We start from the raw sequence: 21663 nt of genomic DNA, 5'->3' as shown, positions 1-21663 counted from the left end.
GTAGCCCTATCAACTTACTGAATGACTCACTTTTTATAGGATGTTTCAGAATCAAAAGCACAGCTTGTTAGGCATCAGGTTTCTCTTTAGTTCCAGAACACCCCATAACTAGTGATCCGAAGCTCCAACCTCTGGGGGTTTCACTTCACCAATCAGTCAGTGCCACAGGCTGGAACGTGAGGAAGTGCCAGAGCATGCTGGTTCTGGCTGATCACGAGGTCGCCCTGACAGGGCATCCTAACTATGAACTTTGAGAAGCATGGCTCCATGTCTAATTTTTTTAATACTGATATTTTGGGGTAGTATGTTCAATTATATTTCAAATAAACAAAATGGGGTCATGAGGGAACATTACTCTTGTGGGAATAAAAAGCTTGACAAATGAACAGAACTAGAAGTAGATATGATGGCTAAGATCCCATAGTCAGGGCACCTCCTAGGGTTCAGGATGTGGAATCCCAAGAGGAGATGTAGAGAGAACACAGAATGGTTTCTCATGGGGCAGGGTAGGTGGGGCGAGGGATTGCCCTGAGGTCTCCGTGTGTCCACTGGAGATGAAAAGTGTTACTCACGTAGCACTGAGAAGTGACCCTCAAATCAGGGGACTCTAAGAGAACTTCATCAATACGAATCTAATCACATGTCCTCATATGTACCATTTCTTTTTGTATAAGACACAGGTACTACTGCAATGATACACCATGCACAGTACAATCCGGGCACAAATAACCATGTTAAAAAGGATGACATGAAATGAATGTAAACAGAAGCTCTACTATTTTCACCTGGCACCCCAGTGGATGGCATCATTCACCACTCCTTGGTCCTCTGTGCCATCCCAAAGTTCAAAGTCTGTATACATATGGAGGAGGAGCCACAGGAACCCTGCTGACCAACCTTCATGTCCCTAGGGTAGTCCATACGTTTCCAATGGCAGTTAATTGAAATAGTTATTTCTTTAAAAATCCAGATGACTTGCTGACTGAGACTTAGGAGAGTCTGCCCAATAGCCTCAACAAGTAAACGTTTTTGGAAGCACAGGGATTATTCTTAGAATGCTGCACATTGTGGTCTTTTTTTTTTTCTTATGTTACTGGAACTTTCAGGCTAAAATTATGTTTTCTATCTTGCTGACTCCATGAGGACCACAGACTTGGCCACATGCTTTTCAAAGAGCCTAACATTTCCAGTACATTAATAGCCAGAGAATGCTGCGGCCTTGTAGCTTCAGAAATGTCAACTCTACAGCACACGTCTGCATTCCTTTAGTTGCTTTTTGTGATCATAAAGCACATGTTTTACACATAGTAATCAGATGACCTAGTCTAATGCCCTCAGGGCAAATGACTAGGAAATGAAAGAATCAGAGCTAGAACCCAAACTCCTGACTCCAGAGTAGCTCATTCTCTACCACAGTCACTTTTTGGTTCTCAGATTTCCCCTTCATTCTTCCCTGGCTTCAGGATGAATGGGTGGCTGGAAGCACAGAGCTGAGCTCTCAATTCTAAAGGGAATAGTCCCTAAAACTCTTTGGGTCTGCATTAATGGCTGTGCTACCTCAAAAATGGCCTTGAGGTATAGATATGACCTATCTGCCATATGGAGACATGTGCTAAGCTCTGTACAACTTTGCCAATTTGCTAGACATTCCTGACAGTCTGTCCTTTAGGCACAGTCCCTGCAATCTGGCTAGAGCTTCCAAGGGTCTTACCACAAAGAAAGAAACTCCCTAGTTGAAAGAGTGAAGGACAAAGTGGGTTCAGAGGAAGGACGCAGGTCATCTCAACCGCTTGAATATGCTGCCTTCTCTACTTTGTCTTTCTGTCCCTAGTTGACGTGTCTTCTTCTGCTGATAAGGTTTGGTTCTGTGTCCCCACCCAAATCTCACCTTGAATTTAATCCCCATAATCCCCACATGTCAAGGGCAGGACCAGGTGGAGGTAACTGAATCTTGGGGGCAGTTTCCCTCATGCTGTTCTTGTGATAATGAGTGGGTCTCATGAGATCTGATGGTTTTATAACTGTCTGGCATTTCCCCTGCTTGCACTCATTCTCTCTCATTCTCTCTCCTGCCGCCCTGTGAAGAGGTGCCTTCTGCCATGATTGTAAGTTTCCTGAGACCTCCCCAGCCATGCAGAACTGTGAGTCAATTAAACCTCTTTTCTTTATAAATTACCCAGTCTCAAGTATTTCTTCATAGCAGTGAACTGAATAACACACCTGCTATCGGCCATAATGAAAGAGGGCTGGGAACGAAGTATACTATGGTAAACGTTCAGTGGATGTCACAAATTCCAAGCAGTATTTAAGCATCCTTATTAGGGGAAGAGTTGGGAAAGGGCTGATTTACCAGAATAAGATTTCAGATACAGAGAACCTCTTTCAGGACATGGATGGTTTATGTCTCTTCCCACCTCTGGGTTTTGCAGCTGCCTTTGCTAGCCAGTCATGGTGGTGGCTTGTGGATATGTATTCAGGCAGGACAGGCAGGGGTTGTCTCTCTTTTTAGGAGTATGCTCTCAGACAACGGTGCCCTTTTTTACTGTGCTAGTCTAAACCAGGTGCAAGGACCCCACAGTGAAAAAGCAGGTGGCCAGGCTCACAGGCCAACTTCCTCTGCTTCCCATCTCTCTCTCACACTTGCCAAAGAAGAAGTCACTCAGGCAGCCAGATGCTCTGGCATCTCACTCCCACCTGCAGATAAATTTTCATTTGCCCCTCACATACCTGGGGCTCTGCTTGTACTGTAGCAGAGCTGGAGGAATGGGAAGTGAGGGGAAGGAGCTATGATAAAAGATCTGCTCCTTCTCTTTTTTCTAATCCCCTAGAGGATAATGTGTAAACTTGAACAAGCTGGGTCAGGAGTAGCCCAGAACCCTACCCACCCACCCCAACCAATCTCAGAATTGACATATGGTTCTATGTAATGTGAGAGAGATCAGGGAGGCCAGGATCATTATCTTCAAGTATGCTAAAGCATGCCGTGTTACAGGGGATGAAGGTGCAGAAAACACAGAATAAGACCAATGGATGGGAGTGGCATGGACAGATTTCAGTTCAATATTGGAAAAATGCCTAACAATAAGGCTCTCCAACAATGGGACAGGCTCTCTAGAGAGCTGCAACTATCACTGAGGTATTAAAAGAGAAGGCCGTGTTACTCCAATCAATGAGAGAAAGTATGTATGTGTGTGTGGCAGGTGGTTAGATGTTTTCATTCTATGACTCTAAAGACTGCATAATACTCTGTCCAATCATCCATCAGTGTTGACCATTTTACAAAGCCCTGTACCATTACAACATCCTCCAAGAGGAAACCATGTTAATTTTGGAAAAGAAGCTGCCCTTAGGTAACAAAGTAAATCAGGTGGGAGGGAAGAATACTGGCATACAGTTGGATGATGCCTATGTCTACATAATCTCTATGCACCACCTTCCTCACTTGTACATTGCAAAGGTGATGGTAACAACAGGTAACTGATTGCTTGCTATGGGCCAGACACTGTTTTAAATACTTCTATTAACTTGCTTAATTTCACAACTCACTCTTTTACTTATGCAGCAACACAGAGAAGAAACTAAGTGACTTACTTAAGGCCATACAGCTAGTAAGAGGGAGAATCAGAAATTAAGCCCTGGTAGACATCCGCACATTATGTCCAGGCACTCACAACAGTGTCTGGTACAAAGTAAGGGCTCAAGAGAGAGAATTCCAGAGCTGTGCTGTGTGACATTATGCAAAGCAACCAAAGTTCTCTATGCCTGGTGTTCTCATCTGTAAAATGGGTGTATGAATGTGTATCTTATAGAGAGGCCCAAAGACAAATGATTTAATACATATAAAATGTTTAGAGAATGGTGGCAAATAATAAGTAATCAACAAAGGTTACCTAATGTCACATAAACATGCCCTTGATTACAAATACATAGATAGGTGGTTAATATCTTAATATAATATAAAGCTATGCCTATGTCTGTAATATCCATACATAAAGGGCAATCACTCAAAAAGAGTCCCAGTGGAGTAATGAGGCATCACTACCAACCACTTAACCGTACAGCAGAAAGTTTGTTTATCTGACTGCTTTGTGCTTAGTCAAACCACACCTTATCTCTCCACAGGTCAATTCTATTACATGATGGAGGCCTTCCTTTCCTTCCTTCCCCTCCCTTCCCCTTCCCCTTCCCCTTCCCCTCCCCTTCTCCTTCTCCCTTCTCTTCTCTTCTCTTCTCTTCTCTTCTCTTCTCTTTTCTCTTTTCTTTTTCTTTTTTCTTTCTCACTCTGTCACCTGGGCTGGGAGTGCAGTGACATAATAAAGGCTCACTGCAGCCTTGACCTCCTATGCTCAAGCCATCCTCCTGCCTCAACCTCCCGTGTAGCTGGGACCATAGGCATGTGCCACCACATCTAGCTAATTTTTTATGTAGAGATGGGGTTTTACTTTGTTGCTCAGGCTGGCCTCGAACTCCTGGGCTGAAACAATCTGCCCTCCTTGGCCACCCAATATGTTAGGACTACAGGCATGAGTCACCGTGCCTGGCCAGATGATGGAGGCTTTTCTACAGATGATTATTCTCCCTGGAAAACTGCCTCTCAATTTCTCCCTGAACCTAGAATCAAGTGAGTTTTCCAAGATTTGTATAAATGAAAGAGAGAGCACTATCGAAACAACCTTGGAGACAAAATGGGATGTTTTCCATTGCATCTTTTTTTTTTTTTTGAGACAGAGTCTTGCTCTGTCACACAGGCGCAATCTCAGCTCCCTGGAACCTATACCTCCCAGATTCAAGTGATCCTCCTGCCTCAGCCTCCTGAGTAGCTGGGATTAGAGGCCACCACGCCTGGCTAATTTTTGCATTTTTAGTAGAGATGGGGTTTCACCACGTTGGTCAGGCTGGTCTTGAACTCCTGACCTCATGTGATCCACCTGCCTTGGTGTCCCAAAGTTCTGGAATTACAGGCATAGGCTACTGCGCCTGGCCGAGAGTGAATTCTTTTGCTAGAATCTGGAAAGCTAAAGGCCCACTGCCAGGGAGGCAGAAGGTGCCGCTGTCCTACCTGGTGAGCTTGGTGCCAATCTGTTGCCTCAGCTCCAGCCGCTCCTCATCCGTCTGCCTGGGAAGGATGTTCTTTTCTTCCAGCTCTCGCTTGGAGGGCCTGTTGCTGAGTTTGATGGCTAAGGAGTCCTTCCTGCAGACCTTCATGGCCAGGGAGCCTATAGGAGAGAGAAATGAGTCAACTAAGGCTGACGTATCTGCCTGGGCTCCCACAGGGCCAACCCTGGGCCATAAGATACAAGGCAGGAAGGAAGTCATCAATACTTTAACACCTGAAAGTGGTTAAGGCCTCAGTTCCTAGAGTTCCTGCCATTGCCACACACTCTACCCCCCTAGCACTGTGTGGGGCACATGGACAGCACACGGGGAGCCTGTGATTGGGTCTCTGCTCTCCAGGAACACCTAGCATGCAGGCGACATCACAAAGGAGGGCAGGACTGGCTGTGGGGTGCAGTGGACTGCAAAGGGGGAGACAGGACAGCAGCCTTTAGCAATTAGGGGAAGTTTCACGAGGAGGAGGGGCTGACACCTGAAGCAGAGATGAGAGTCCAACAGGCAGCAGGTGGGCGGGGATCTGTGTCTGCAAAAGTTCAGGGGTGAAGGCTACACCAGGAAATCTCAAGAGACAGAAAAGATCAACTACACTGGAGCTGGGGGCATGTGAAGGAGAAAAAAGGTAGGTGGACGAAGTGGGGCTGGTTGGGGGTGGGAGTGGAGATGAGGGCTTTGAAACAGGCAATATCCTGGGGTGGGTTTTTTCTTTTTAACCCCGGGGTTTCTGAGCAGCTGAGGCAGGGCTTCCCTACATCTGGTATAAATCAGTGGTTCTCAACCAGTGGTGATTTTGCTCCCCAGGGGACACCTGGCAATATCTCAAGGCATTTTTGGTTGTCAAAACTAAGGTGCCAGGCAGAGGGTGCTACTGGCATCTAGTGGACAGAGGCCAGGGATGCCTGTAAACACCCCACAGTGCACAGTATGGCCCACACCAAAGAGTTATCTGGTCCCACATGCCGGGAGTGCTGAGGTTGAGAAACCCCGTTATAAAACATTCAGTTCTCTGGATACTGAACAGCAAAACAGGGGCTGAGCAGTTGCTCCCTCCATTCATGGATCATTGAGGTCTTTGGCTGCCCTGTGTGGTTCTCTCCTTGACATCATTTGGATCCCTTCATAGCTTGCCAGGTCTCACACGGAGCCAGCTATTTGAAGCCTGGTAAGTAGAGAGCAAGAGAAAACGCCAGCAGGCAACAAGTCTGAGGATGCCTTTGGGCTTTATTGTGTAGTGCTTTTCTTCTTTCTTCCTCCGCTGGTTTTAGAACATGGGCTTTAGAATGTGACAGAGCCTGCATCAAACCCCAGCATTGCCCCTTAGCAGATGTGAGGCCCTGGGCCTGTGCCTTGCTTCTCCATTTTCTGCCCTTATCTGTAAAATGAGGCAATAGCATCCATGCCTCAGGGTTGTGAGATGTAGGTGAGAGATTAAAACCATAGCCCATTGTCAGGCACACAGTACATGTTCAATGCATGGTTGCTATTCTCGTAAGTTCATTTATTAAAAAGTTGGCCAAATATCAGCCTGTACTCACGTAACTAAAATTTATTTACTGTTCATGGCTAGAGTGATAGGTTTTGAACTTTGCTTTCTTCATTTCTTCTCTTGTCTCTTAGCACATTTAAAGGTCATAAATAAGAAATTTAAATTGAGGCCTTCAAAGTTGCTGAGGTATGCTTAAAAACTGAATTTGTTGCATATACAGTGGGTAGTATTTGAGTGTTTGCTAGACAGACAGAGTTTTAAACTTCTTTTTTTTTTTTTTTTTTTTTTTTTGGGTCGCGGGAGAAGTTGCATCCTAAGGGAAGCAACAAAGAATAAGCCGTTTAAAGAGGTAGGAGGTGGTGGTAATTTTTAGAGCTAGGAGGGCATTTACCCTCTCTTCTTACTGATGTAGGAACTGAGGCCCCAAGAGGTAGAATAAGCTGCCCTACGACCCAGGACCAGTCAACACCAGAGTGGGGATTAGAACCCAGAATGCTGGGCTGCTGGGTCCGCTCTCTGCTCTCTTTCCACAATAGCATGCTTCCCCACCCCTGGTGAAGAGTTAAGATGAACGCACTGGTGTATAATGAGCTGTCATCGTCTTCGTCCTCCTCCTCTTCCTCCTCTTCTCTTGTGTACAGGCAAGAAGAGTCTTCGTAGTCTGACTCGTGAGGCACATTTTCTTTATTGTCATCACATTCAATCACAACAGTTGGCACTTGTCTTATTTCTGGAAGGCCCATAGGTCCTGCTTTGGTGACCCCGTCACCCGAGTGCAACCCAGAGCTGTGGTAAGAAGTGGAACAGGGGACCCGCTGCTCAGAGCTGTTTAAAGACAAGGAGGAAAGAGGAAATTCATTTTGGCAAACGTGCTCTATAAATGCATCAAAACTATTTTAAAACTCAGTTGTTTAGTCCTAAGAGACAAAGGGTCTACTGGGCAAGTAAAGTTCCACTGCTCATCTTACAGGGAATCATTTTAAGACGGCACCATTTCCTGATGGGAATAGAAAATAATAAATGCAGCTCCTCGTGAGTGGTGTGATGGTTGCACAATGATGTGAACGTACTTAATGTCATTGAACTGTATGCTTTAGAATGGTTAAGATGGCAAATTTTATGTTTTCTGTATTTGCCATAATTTAAAAAATTAAAAGCAAAGGTAAAGCATTAATCTGATAGTGAAGCTTCAGTTTCAGGAGAGAAAGATAATAATTGAGGTTCTAGTTTTCTAAAGCTACACAGGGCGACTGATAGGGACTGAGTGTGTGAAAGACTGAAATGCTGTGGCTGGAGATGCTGAGAAAGGGAAGAGGGGGATGGACAGAAGGCTGGAGACCCATGCATGACATCATCAGCGATGACCTACAGAAAGTTATCTCCCACAGGGAGCCACAGGTAATGCCAGTCTGGATATTTTGCAGGTCAATTTTCTAAGAGGCATCGAGGATGATGTTTTTGGTTCTACTTCTTAAGTTGAACCAACTTGGATCAAATATCTTTATTAACTAAAAAAGCTATACTGCTGGGCGTGGTGGCTCATGCCTGTAATCGCAGCACTTTGGGAGGCCAAGGCAGGTGGATCATGGGGTCAAGAGATCGAGACCATCCTGGCCAACATGGTGAAACCCCGTCTCTACTAAAAATACAAAAATTAGCTGGGCGTGGTGGCACACACCTGTAGTCTCAGCTACTTGGGAGGCTGAGGCAGGAGAATCACTTGAGCCTGGGAGGCAGAGGTTGCAGTGAGCTGATATCATGTCACTGCACTCCAGCCTGGCAACAGAGCGAGACTCCATCTCAAAAAGAAAAAAAAAAATCTATACAAGTTTGTTGTTCGAAAGTTAGTAAATGCATGTCATCAAAAATAAAGAAAATAATTATTTTCTGAATCCTCTAGCTGAGGATTATGTAGTAACTTAGAACCCTTTTTATGACGGGCTTTGCATGAAATCTAGCAAGTATCATAAGAATATGAAGCCAGAAACCACAGTTAAATTTTGTAATTCTTTTTCAGATTAACTGGAAGTGGAATTTATATCTTTCATTTAAGGAATTTCTAAACACAGGAAACTCAATGCATTTTACCATCCAAAAGTGTTTGACATGCATAAGGAAAATGGAGCATGAGGTTATATTATATATCAGTAAGTTCTACATTTGAATATTTTATCCAAAAGAAATCTGACTTAGGACATATGAATACATGCCTCTCCTCTGAAACTTTCAATTATGCTTTAAATTATTGCTATGCCTAATGTAAATTCAATTAACTTCCTTCCTTCCATTGTTTCCAAAGAGCTGTTTTTCTCTTTGTAGTTTTCACATAACTCTTCAGTGACACAAATGGAAAAATCTAGTTAACACATTATGAGCTATGATGTTCAATGCAATGAACTAAATCAACTTAAAAAAAGCCAACTACTGAATAGTATTAAATCATATATTTATAAAAATGCAGCATCTTATTAGTGGTTTACCACATTAGTGGTTTACGTCGGTCCATTTCCCACCTAATTTAATACAAATGACAATGGGAGCAGGAGGGTGAAGTCCCCAGAGTGGCAAAGGGTGATGATGGGAGTGGGGCTAGGGACTTGGTGCTCACCCTGCAAAAGCAGCCCTTTTATCAGTGACAGCCACTCCATTCCAACTGTGCTTGGATTTCCACATTGGGTATTATAGGAAGTAAGGATGGAAGAGGCAAAAAAATGTAATTCCACGGCTCATATTTTGCCCAAATCCTGTCTTTCCTCTCTCCACTTTCTAATTAGCAATGGTTTAATTAGCAATGGTTCCTATAAAGGCACAGAGCTAGGGATAACAGAAGCCGGGAGCTGGGGATGAAAGCAGTCAATAGATATTCTTGTTTGGTGGGAAGAATCTTTTAAGGAAAAAAGTTGGAAACCAGAAAGCATGAGTTTCCTTAAGGTAGAAGGCTCCAAGTTGATTCAAGAAGATAAAGAAGAGAGAAAAACGCAAAGGAAGATAAGAAACTCCACCTCATAGTTAGTGTGTGATCAACAAGAGGCTGTGGTTTCTTCTCTTTCAAAGATACATGGGCAGCGTGAGACCTTCTTCAATAGGATGGGATTAAATGGAGGGCAGCTGGCTACTTTGAAAGGTACCAGGTACCATGCTACTGGGTTTGTCAAATAGGGATTGGTCAAGTGGCCAATGACTGCCTGTTGGGGCACTAGAGAAACAGCTAAAGACCTCTGGGACCAATCAGGTCATCTTCTTGATGTGTGAACCCTAGCATGTTCTTGAATGCCTAATTTTCCTTAAGAATGAAGGAGGTAGTTTTCCAGGAAGCTACGTGAATCCACCAAAAGAATTGTAAAACATTCTATTAATAAATATCCACTGAATGCCAACTACACATCAGGAAGAGTCCTGAGAAGAAGACAAATGCCCCGATAAACCCACCCCTTTTGTAACTATGGAGAACCACAGGAGAGCAAGAAAAGAAAGGAGAGTACAGGAGTTAGCTGAGAAGGAGGCTGGGAAGGTTAACATGTGGCCTCAGTTTGGGGAGTCAAGACAGATCTGGGTCCATGTTTTGCCACTTACTGTCTTCTTGACACTGGTCACATTGTTTAACCTCTGAATCTTGGCTTCCTCAACTGCAAAACGGGGTAAATCATGCCTTTTTTGTAGGGCTGGTGCATGTGAAGTCGCCTGTTGACACGGCCTCAAATGAGACCCTCACTGGTTATTGACAGACATGGCCTTTCAAGTGGTTTCACAGCATACTCAGTTTCAGTCCAGTCTCCAGAGCTGTTGGAGCGACTTTCTAAAACTCGGATCTAAGAGCCTCACCCAAGAGAACTTTGAAAGCCTCTCAAGTCTACAAAACTACTGCTCTGGGAGTGATGCAAATGAAAATTCAGTTAACGCATCATGAACTGTACTATTTGAGGCAAAGAACCAAATCAACTCAAATGCAGCATCTTATGACACGTGGCCTCTGTCCCGCTGGTGACGGACACCCAGCAGAACATCAGTCTCTGTAGCACGAGTTTTATATAATATAGTTATCCCCTAGATCTGCTCTAAATACAGGCTCTAATTCCAAAAGGAAGGTGAAAACCATTAGCCTGCAAAGAGTAGCTTAAACATAGTGTCATGTGCCTGCCACACCCTACATAATTTGGCCCAAATTATTAACACAAACTCATTCCCACTTCTTTACTTCTGTCTCCAAACAACTAACCCCTTGATCACCTGCAACTATGCATTCAATGCTCTTGCCCTGGAATGTGTTCCCAAACCATCTTCACCTCATTCATTCCTATTTCTCAATACTTGTCTCAGTCAATGCCTTGCCTGTGTTTACAGGAGAGTCCTCAGGTGTGAAAACCATGATCATCTGTTTGCTTACTATCTTCTCTTCACCACCCAAGGCTGTAGGCTCCTTGGGGCAGAAGCCATGTCTTCTGTTTGTATCTGGGGCAGAAGCCATGTCTTCTGTTTGTATCTGGTACCTATTACCATGCTTAGTGCCTAGTATCGTGCCTGACACAAAATAGATGCTCAGTAATTGTCTATTACTTTAGCCGAAGGAAAGAAATACAGGCTGGAATGACTGATGTTTAGGTACATTTGTAAGCAGTTGGCAAAACATGTTCAAAAGGTATTAACTAAGGGATTGTTTTTTAATTTTCAGAGAGGCATCTAGTGGTGTGCTGCAGGGATGTGGTGCTCTAGACTTGGTTAGCATCTTTATCAATGGCAATGATAAAAAGGGCATCCTCAATGAATAAGTGGAAGAATTGAAGGAGAGAAGGAAAGAAGGGAGAGTGAATAGAGAGAACATTTACTAAATGTGTAATTTTCACCCACAGTGTTGCATTTCACCTTTCCAACAACTGTACAGGACAGGTGCTGTTCTCCCCATTTTACAAAGCAGGAGATTGAAGCTCTGAAGGGGTAATTGAATAGGCCCACAAGGACACAGTTGGTAAAGGAAGGGCTTGAAATTTGAACCCACTCTATTACAAATTCTGCATGCAAAAGTTGAACTGTGATACTTATGAGATGTGTTTTTTGATAAAACACAAACCCCACTAAATGTACCCATGCAAGATGGAGGAAATATCATGCCTTGTCAACGTGTGTGAAAAATGGGCATTATTACTTTATAACTATTTTAAGTCCTACTAACTAGTGTTCTACCCTGCCATGACCAGGCCACTCCTGGGGCACTGAGTTTAATACTCAGGGCATTCAGGAGACCAATCCATTCACCGATCACCTTGGCTGCTTTTGCACCAAAATAGCAGAGTGGAGTAGTTGCAACAGAGCTGAAAATATTTACTATCTATCTGGTTCTTTACAGAAAATGTTTTCTGAGCCCTGATCCGAACCAATGTTTTCTAAACCTTGATTATACTCCTACCTCCTTAATTTTTTGTGTATGGCATCTTTGAAGTCCATTTACACTACTATTTACTTTGTAATTTTTTAAGTCAGTGTGGTACTTTTAAAAAAACTTAAACACTCTTGTAACCTCATCCTAAGCAAATGCTATCTTTGTAATAACAGGTTTTATATGTAAATCATATAGGTTTATAACATGTTAAGATATATTTTTATATTTGTAATACATATATTTTCAATACTGATATATGCATAAGTGCATATAATATTCAATAAAATATTAAAACTAATAAAAGGTTGTCCTAAACTCATTTTCTGTACCACCAATGATGCAGGTATCCCATTTTGGTTAAATGTTGGTCTAGCGCAGGCTTTTTCAACACAGGCATGACTGACATTTTGGGCCAGAAAATTCATTGCTTTGAGAGTTGTCCTGTGCATTGTAGTATACTTAGCAGTACCCCTGGCCTCCACCCACCGGATACCAGCAGCACTTCCTCCAACTGTGACAGCCAAAACAATCTTCAGACATTGCCAAATGTCCTCTGGGGGACGAAAATCATCTCAGATTAGGAGGCACTGGCCTAGAGCATCCACAGTGGCTTTGCTGCTTGCTGCATTCTCAGCACTATACCATGTGAGTCTCCTCAAAAGCCACTTAGGTATTATCAGGAATCTGCAGCATTCGCTGAATGATGAAGAACTGTCCAGATCCTCTCACGTGAGTTCCTGACTTGTCAGGTCTGAGGCTGGCACTCTGGGGGCTGTACCAAGACGCTGATGCTCTTGGGGTTCTACTTACTCAGCTACTTGCACGCCTGCTTTCAGTTCCTGAGCTGTTACCTCATGAATGCAAGAGCTCCAAGCTGATGCTTGAGTGAAACAGGTTTTCTCATTCTGTTGCCCAGATCAGTGATTTACTGAATGACACTCAGTGGCCTGAGAGTCACATCTTCCAGAGTACCTATCAACCTCCCTGAGGAATTGCTGACTCGTGTAATAAGATCTATTCTAGACCATTCACATCAAAATTCTTTGGCATTAAGCAATTTAGTTGGCTTCAGATTCAAATGGACTTCATTGCATATGGGTTGTTTTCACCCTCCCTCTTCCTAAGGGCTAACTAGCTTCTAAAACCACAGGTAAACGTGAAGAATCTCATCCTAACCTCCGAGATGGAGCCTTTGTTCATTCTTTTTTTTTTTTTTTTTTTTTTTGAGACAGAGTCTCACTCTCACCCAGGCTGGAGTGCAGTGGCGCGATCTTGGCTCACTGCAACCTCTGCCTCCTGAGTTCAAGCAGTTCTCTGCCTCAGCCTCCCAAGTAGCTGGGATTACAGGTGCCCACCATCAAGCCCAGCTAATTATTGTATTTTTAGTAGAGGCAGGGTTTCACCATCTTGGCCAGGCTGGTCTTGAATTCCCGACCTTGTGATCCACCTGCCTTGGCCTCCCAAAGTGCTGGGATTACAGGCATGAGCCACTGGGCCCGGCCACCTTTGTTCATTCTAACTGGATTATTGCAGATGATACCAGAAGTTAACATTTCTAAATGCTCACACTGTCCCATGTGTTGATTTACTTGAGCTTCACAAGGATCCTAAAAGATAGGTACTATTGTGATCTTCCCATTTTAGACGGGAAAACACAAAGGCACGTGGCCAAGGTCACACAACCAGAGGGATGCAGACATTGAATTCAGGCTGTCAGACTATAGGACCTGATCTACTGATGTCACTATACTACTGCCTATGTAGAGGCAGTGGTCCCCCAGTGGCTCCAAACCTTACTCTCCTTCCAGAACCTCCCCCTCCGCATCCACCCAGTCCACCCTCTATTCTGCTGTCAAACCGGTCTGATCATGTAATTCTCCTAATCAAAAGAGTCAGGAAAGGCCTCACTGTAAACTGGGTCAACGCCACCCTCTATAGCATGGACTAAGAGGTGCTTCACGATCTGACCCCCCAACTCCTTTCAATCTCATTTGTTATAATTCTTTACTGTCTCCCCAGTGTTCCAGCCACATCAGACCACGTTCCACTGCCCAAGTACACTGTGGACTTTCTTGCTTCCTCCCTCTGCTCCTGCAGTTGCTCCACCCCAGAACTCACCCTTCAGGTTTTGGCCTAGAAAGAGTATCCTGCCTATCCTTCAGGGATGGCTCAAATCTCATTTCATTTGAGCATCCTTTTCTGATTTTTAAAAATGGAAATCAGTCCCTTCTCTGCACATCCATAGCCTCTGTTCCCAGCTTTGTTACAGCATCTGCCACATTAGGTTATAATTACAGGCTAAGCATTTACCCCCACCCCCATTAACTGCGAGCCTCTCCAAGACAGAGGCTGATGATCTTCCTGCCTCAACCTCATCATGGCACGTGTGTTTGGAACTGATGGATAAGTTGATCAAATATTTGAATTGAAGTCACACGCAATCAGAGTACATCACATGACATTTCCAATTACTTAATTTGCTAAAATTAGGATCCCTGACCCTTAGATAGAGTCTTGCTGTTGTAGGGAAATTCTCTTTGTGAAAGGAGCATTAGGATTTTGGGAATAGTGCTCTAGAGTTCTTTTGCCTAAGAAGACAACTCGAGGAGCAAAGGCACAGAGATCTATGCAAGCAAGAGCACGTTGGTATGGTGTGGCCTTCATTCCAGGACTGTGTGTCCACAGAAGAGGTAACAGAGAGAGCTTATGGTATTCCAGTTTCCAATTCTATACTCACAGGCCCTCAGCCCACTTCAATTCAGACTGTCCAAAGTTAGGCTGCTTTGTAAGGTGACGTCATTGAGCTTGATATGATCTATATGGTTTCTTCTTATACTAACATCCTATAATGAATTTAAACAAAGACCAAAGGCCTTAAATTATTTTCCAGGGGAAAAACAGATGAATTTCTGCTCCCTGTCATCTAGGTAGCACTCAATAACGTCATTTTCTTGACAAACATAAGAGGGATGAACATGCAGAAACTAAAGAGCATTCCATGATGTTCACAGGATGTTGGACAGATGCACCATTTCAGAATATTCCCACACAATGTCTTACAGATACCAGCGGGTTCCACAGCTCAGGATGAAGGAGCAGGGGCATCTTTCAAAACAACCACACGGCAACCACAGATGGTCCTTTAGTGTCCCATGAAAGTGTGTTGTAAATGTTCATCATCTCATTTAATCGCCACAAAAACTTGCAGAGTTAAGAAGGGTATTGTTATTATCTTGATTTGCATGAATGGGCACATGAAGTCTCTGAGAACACAAGTGATCTCTCGGTGGTGATCACAGCAGGATGTGAACTCAGGTCTTCCCACCCAGGCCCTGTGTTCTTTCCATGAACCACGTTGCCTTCTCCTGGAGAATCAGCAAAGCCCATCATTTTTTCCATAGATGTATATGCTGACTATGAAATGCAATTTATACTGCAAATTTTTAAAACCATGGAATATAATATTTTTATAACAAAAAGCAAGGATAACAGATGTTCACACAATCCAGCTACTCTCTCGCTATGAATTTTGCTGTGAAGAGTCCCATGATGAGGGCTATTGTGGAACACGTAGGGAGGGGGTTTGAATTCTAGACTTGGGGATACAAGTTTTGTGTAAGTAGCACACGGCTGAGGGTGAGTAGGTGTGCAGAAAGAATAGGCGACAAGAGGGAGGACAGAATAATTACCAGGCTGGATAATCCAGCCTTGCACAATGGAGCGCTGGTGATGAAAAGGGGCATGCGGTGGGTTTCGTGTCTATTGTGGCCACTTTAATGACACATCTCCTGGAGGATAGAGAGGCATCACCACCACACTCCTCCCAGGACCCTGCATGATGGTTCTTCAGTGCCCTGTCCCCGCCTGACATCATATTACATATTCATAGGCTTATTACCTGTTGCTCCCACTAATGAGTAAGCTCACAAGGATGAGGACGTTGTTTCGTCCTTATTTTCCCCTAGAGGATGGAACAGCTTAAATGAACAGAAAAGAATGAACAGAAGTATCCCTAAAACAGAAGGCTTGCTATTTGCACAACACTGAAAAGAGATGTATTTGGAAAGCTTGAGAGGAAAATGGCAGTCCCGAATCGATAAAAGGCACACATTTAAAACTGCCTTCCTCTCATCACATCTACAGGACACCTTAGGGAGGTGAAAAGCTGTACTCTCTTCACCTGGTCTTGTTCACACCAAGAATGACCTTTACCAAGACTTCTTCTTGGAACACTCAACTCTTCTCTTTGACTCTGTTAAACTAAGTAGGAGATGCACAGGTTGAGAGCCCAGGCAGATAACCATTTCTGTCTCCCTTCCCTTTTTCTACCACTTCTTTTCTTTTCTTTTCTTTTTTAATAGCTCATTGCAGCCTTGGACCTTTGGGCTCAAGCAACCCTCCTGCCTCAGTCTCCTGAGTAGCTGGGACTAACAGGTGCATGTCACCGCACCTGGCTAATTTTTTGATTTTTTTTTTTGTAGAGATGGGGTCTCGCTATGTTGCCCAGACTGGTCTCAAACTCCTGGGCTCCCGAAGTTGTTAGGATTACAGGAGTGAGCCACCGTGCCTGGACTTTTCCTACCATTTCAATGGCTGAATGTTTTTAAGGGTTCTCTAGACTTCAAAAATGAAGAGACTGACTTACCTTTCATGTTCATTACTGGATAAGGGTAAAGCACAGACCTTACTTTCAGTCATTCATACAGGAATGAATGCCAAGACATCTACCGTGAGTCCAGGTCATTATAAGAGTCACTCCCTTTTCAAGGGAGCTTTGTAATAATCACTTTATCTCCATTCCATGGTACAGGCTGATGAGTAGGAAATCACTGTGACCCATCCATGGGAGGAGAATTACTGGCTGGCAAACACCTTTGAAACTGTTGTAGGGAATCAAGTGCAGGTCATAAAATTGAAAATCATTGTCTCTTTTAAATCCTTAATCTTTCTCTAAAGTAGGTGGGATCCATTTCACTATCATTTCTAAAGAAAAACATGTAATAAAGGGAATATTGCTTTCTGGTATCTGATTTTAAATGCATCCATTGTTAAAAAAAAAAAAAAGACATTAATCTCCTCAAAGGACAGAGAAAATTTATAATCTACAAATATGACACTGAAAACCAAATTAAACTTCAACAGGAACAGCTTTTGTAATTTAGTCTGCACGAGTTAGGAAGTGAGTTTTCAGAGGAGAGAGAGAACAATCAGCCACTTTCCTCCTGGAGACCAAAAATGTGTGAGAAATTATGCTGCAAATTGCAGTGCCTGAGGCTGAAAAATAGCAGAAATAACCACTGTAGCCCAAGAAAATAGTTAATCAGCTTCTTTTTAGGAAAGCAGGCATACATTGTGTGGTTTATCATGGCCTAGGATTGGCCTTCTAAGATAAGACATGTAACATTAAAGCTTTTGTTTTTTGTTGAACTTTAGTCAGCAAGAAACTATGCTGTTCTATATATAGACGAGGGCACTGAGCCTTCCTGAATAGAAAACGTATTTTGAGTTTTTTTTTTCCAACAGTGGTAATGGATTTAAATTAATTTGTTCACAGCCTCTGTCCTTTCAGGGACCAATGAATGACCCACATTTCTGAAATACTGTCTGGGATTGGGATGTGATGAACAAAACCATAAGACACACAGAGTCTGACCAACAGCCCATCCCTCCCAGCATTCTCTATTTCTGATGGAGAAACCGGCGGTGGCTTTTCTATTTGACTTTGTCCCTAGACGCTGGTGGGTGTTCTAGCATGCTTGGTTGAGCATGGGTACTAAAAAGGCAGGACACAGAGTCAGCAGGACTGCGCAAGTCCCAGTTGGACCATTCGCTAACCTAGTCTCTTGGTCTTTGGCTCCTCATCAGTTAAATGGAGAAACCTAGGTGCCCACCTCACAGGCAATTGCGAAATTAGAAGGCAATGCTGGTGCAGTGTGCTTCCTGGACATCAACGTTGAGAGCTGCTGTTTTAACTAGGAGTGCATGTCAACACCAACAATTTATCATAAATTAGTCATTATAGATATTACCCGCTAATTTATTAAAATATTTCCTTTAGTATTTTAATAGTTTTGATTCACAAAACTTTCTGGACAATGGTTTCTAAGATCAAATAATCAATATTTGTGCACTGGAAAAGGGCAGGATTTCTATTGAAGGAAACAAACAAAAAAAAAAATCAAAAGCAGATTCACTTTCTTTTGAAAACACACTTCCTTTTTTGTTTTCATCTTCTTAGCCTTAAAAAGGTGTTAATGGTTTGTACGGTCTCATTTTAACTTTCCTTAAACAATTAACTTAGGAAATTGGTTAGACAGTTTCCTTGCCAACCTTATAGGGAAGGACAGGTCTTGCTCATAATGACATTACTTTGCACTAAAACCACATCTGTACCTTGGAATAGCAGTTAAATCTGAAAAACAACATGTACGTGTAGCCAATTAAAGATGATAAATATAGGCTTTAAAAGCAAATAACTGACCTAAAGTAAGAGATTGACAGTGCTGGCTTCCAAGGGGCAAGGACAAATGTCTAACTGGAATTGTGTGAGATGTTGAAGAGATGATCATCACCATAAGAAGAGAATCTTTCCCTGGAAACATATTTCATTTAACAATGTAGGCCATTTGTTATGTCATGAAGAAACACGGAACTTCACAGCAACACCACTTCACAAGCAAATAACACCTAGGTATTCAGAGTTTCATTCTTGCTGAGGCACTGATTCACATCTGTGTATTATCAGGGAACACCCTAATTAGCAGGTGAAACATTACAGACACAAGCCAATACAATAATTATGTTAGACTGTTAAGGCTAAAAGAAACCCTAGGGATCATCTAGTTTAGCAGCCAGAATTATTCTTTAGAATTTCCTGTGACCTTTGAGGCAACATGAAGAAAAGTAATTGTCACCATGAAATGTATTTATCCAAGGATTATAAATTGTATTACACTCTTTGAAAGGCCTAAAAATAATCATGGGATAATAGAATTCTAGAGCTTGGAGGGATTTCGGGGTCTACTGATTTCAATTTCTTCTGTCTAATGTAAAAACTATTCCTTTTTCAATATTCTTGACAATCTCCAGCTAATATGTAAATGCAAAAAGGGGAAATTATAAGAAATAATAAACTATTTGTATGAACTTATCAATGTCATTATGTTAAAGGAAAGATTGCTTTGTCATTCTGTGCCTATTACAATGCTTGGCATGCAGTGATCAATGGGTGTTGCTAAGAGTTCAAGACGATTCTGGAACTTTCCTGCATCTAGTTGACCATCCAGATTGGACTGGCTTATCCATGCTAACACAGATGTACATCAAATATGCCAGCAGAGGTAAAGCCATTCTATTTCTCCAAAATTTCACATGAGAGTTAACCTACTTCAATATATCTAATCTGCAGTTACAGAGTTGAATATGTCCTTAGCAGCTGATCCCACCTGTATGTTTTTTCTCTACATAAATACATGAGTAAACCATTTGGGACTCCTGTTGGCCTGATTTTTCTTAAAAATCTTCAGAGTCCTCTCTGTTGGTTCTTCCTTATATCTGATTACAATGTTATGTCATCAATCTCATTCTCTATGCTATGTCTTCTAAAAACCTGGAGAATAAATGCCAACTTCCTTTTCTTATTAAAAACCTCATTCACTATCTGGAGATAGTATATCACCCCTTCCTCTAATCTACCTATATGTTCTCTCATTCCCTTTCTCCTCTCCATCTGGTTATTCCTTTCTTTTAGCTTTTAGTTTAAATGCAGTTCTTCAGAGAAGACAACTCCGAATTTCATAGACCAGTTGACATTCCTGTTGTCCATTCTTCTCCTTCCCTGTACTCTCACGGGTACTGATCTGCCCAGTCTATACTCCCAGCAGGTTCTAAGCTGCACTGAGGGTATCTTCTGTATTTTATTCACTGTTACATCCCCAGTGCCAAGCACGGAGCCTGGTCTAGAAAATGCACTGAGCAAAGAATTGGTGGATCTTCTGTTTGCTAAGCAAACACAGGTACCATCCTTTCTTTTCGCAGGGCCTGTTTTCATTCAAGATTTACAAGTCAGTAATTGCCTGAATTTTTTTCCTAGCAAATATCAGAGCTTTCTTCATCTAGCTGCTCAGGGACTTTGGACAGGAAGAGGTAGATAAAGAATGAATTTATTAGAAACGTATTTACTTTTTCATTTATAAGGCCCATAGGTGGCAATTTCCATCAGAACTAAATGTATGATACTTAAAATTTTCCTAAACTAAAACTCACTGGGTGTAAATAAGGCATCATTAAAAATATCTACTGATATTTTGCATCAGTTGATAGCATGCATGAATGATACTAGTAGCAAAAACTCATTCATATTTTGCCTTTTTAGATCAAACTCAGAGATTTCAATTATTCTTCCCATGTGAACTCACCTGGTCTACCAACACACTCCTTCCTCTAATCCGTCTAGGATGTACCAGCATTGCCTTTCTCCTCCTTACATGATTGCTCCTATTTTTGAGGTCTCAGCATAAAATGCTGGAAGTTAACTTTCAGGTTTAGTTTGAGGACACCGGATAGAGCTGGACTATCAAATACGATTCCCTACACCTTAGCAATCTTAGCATCCCTACCTTAGCTGAGGATGATAACCTCTCTCCCATTTTATCATTCATTAAGGATTTGCTCCAAGAGAATTAATAAGAAGGGAAAATGTACTTCAATGATGACTTAGGTTCATAATCAAAATTATAGTATCTGGAGCTCTAGTTTGATATTACCAGACATGACAAGCAAAGACCTAGGTTTAACTTGAAGGGAGGAACTTTGTATGTTGCTTCTAACATCAAACACAACACAACAGGAATGGCCCAACTGGGGAAGCAGGAGTGGATCCACACAAAAGCCTGTTTCTTTTCTTCCTTTGTTTTTTTTCAGGGGAAAGCACGAACACAGTCCCCCACTACCACAAATTATGCAGTCAAGTTTCCCACATTTGGGAAAGTCACAGGGGTCAGCACATACGGAGTGCAATGAATAAGCCTGCCTGGGAAAACGACCTTTGTGATCATGTATCTCCACTGCCAGATAAGTATGCAAAAGCCTGTTTCTATAATTGAGACAGTTTATAACAAAACATTGATCGTAATAGTAAGATATTTTTCTATTTCAAAGATTAGAGTAACTTTGAATGAAACCCACTCCACAAATAGTTTCACAATACTTCCTACATGAGAGGTACTATGGCAGATTAAGGGTCGAGAGCCATTGTGGCCCATTTGTGCTGCTATAATAAAATACCCGAGACTGGGTAATTTAAAAAGAACAGAAATGTGTTTCCTCACAGTTCTGGGGGCTGGAAAGTCCAAGATCAAGGCGCTGACAGGTTTGGCTGTCTGGTGAGGGTTGCATCCTCCGGCTGGGAGAAATGCAACATCCTCCCATGGTAGAAGGCCAAGAGAGCTTTATGCTGCTGTTTGAAGTCCCTTTCACAAGGGTCTTAATGTCATTCACGAGGGAGGAGCCCTCATGGCCTAATCATCTCTTAAAGGCCCCACTCATTAATACTGTCACATTGGCCATTAAGTTTCAACTCCTGAATTTTGGAAGAGAGATACTCAAACCATACCATATGGGCAGACAAGGATGGTTCTTGTCCACATTAAAGAGAGAATATCTAGAGAAACACATAACCTGATGCAAGCAT

The 21663-nt window shown here is 42.5% G+C and overlaps 1 protein-coding gene and 1 non-coding gene across 10 annotated transcripts in view; both read right to left on the bottom strand.

The window, feature by feature from the left end:
• The window catches only part of PHACTR1 (phosphatase and actin regulator 1), a 578071-nt gene that overhangs the window by 53722 nt on the left and 502686 nt on the right, over positions 1 to 21663 (bottom strand). For all 9 annotated transcript variants that reach the window (XM_050789316.1, XM_050789314.1, XM_050789313.1 and 6 more), the window contains 2 exons: positions 7176 to 7423; positions 5060 to 5216 (listed from right to left, as the gene is read on the bottom strand). In XM_050789316.1, coding sequence (XP_050645273.1) covers positions 5060 to 5216; positions 7176 to 7423 — 405 coding nt within the window. The remainder of the gene's footprint in view (positions 1 to 5059; positions 5217 to 7175; positions 7424 to 21663) is intronic.
• LOC126954115 (U1 spliceosomal RNA) lies at positions 20892 to 21052 on the bottom strand. The gene has a single exon (XR_007725550.1). It is a non-coding gene; the product is annotated as a U1 spliceosomal RNA (small nuclear RNA).

Source organism: Macaca thibetana, chromosome 4, assembly GCF_024542745.1.
Source record: "Macaca thibetana thibetana isolate TM-01 chromosome 4, ASM2454274v1, whole genome shotgun sequence".
Classification (NCBI taxonomy): Eukaryota; Metazoa; Chordata; class Mammalia; order Primates; family Cercopithecidae; genus Macaca; species Macaca thibetana.
This window is presented reverse-complemented; position numbering and strand designations above follow the sequence as displayed.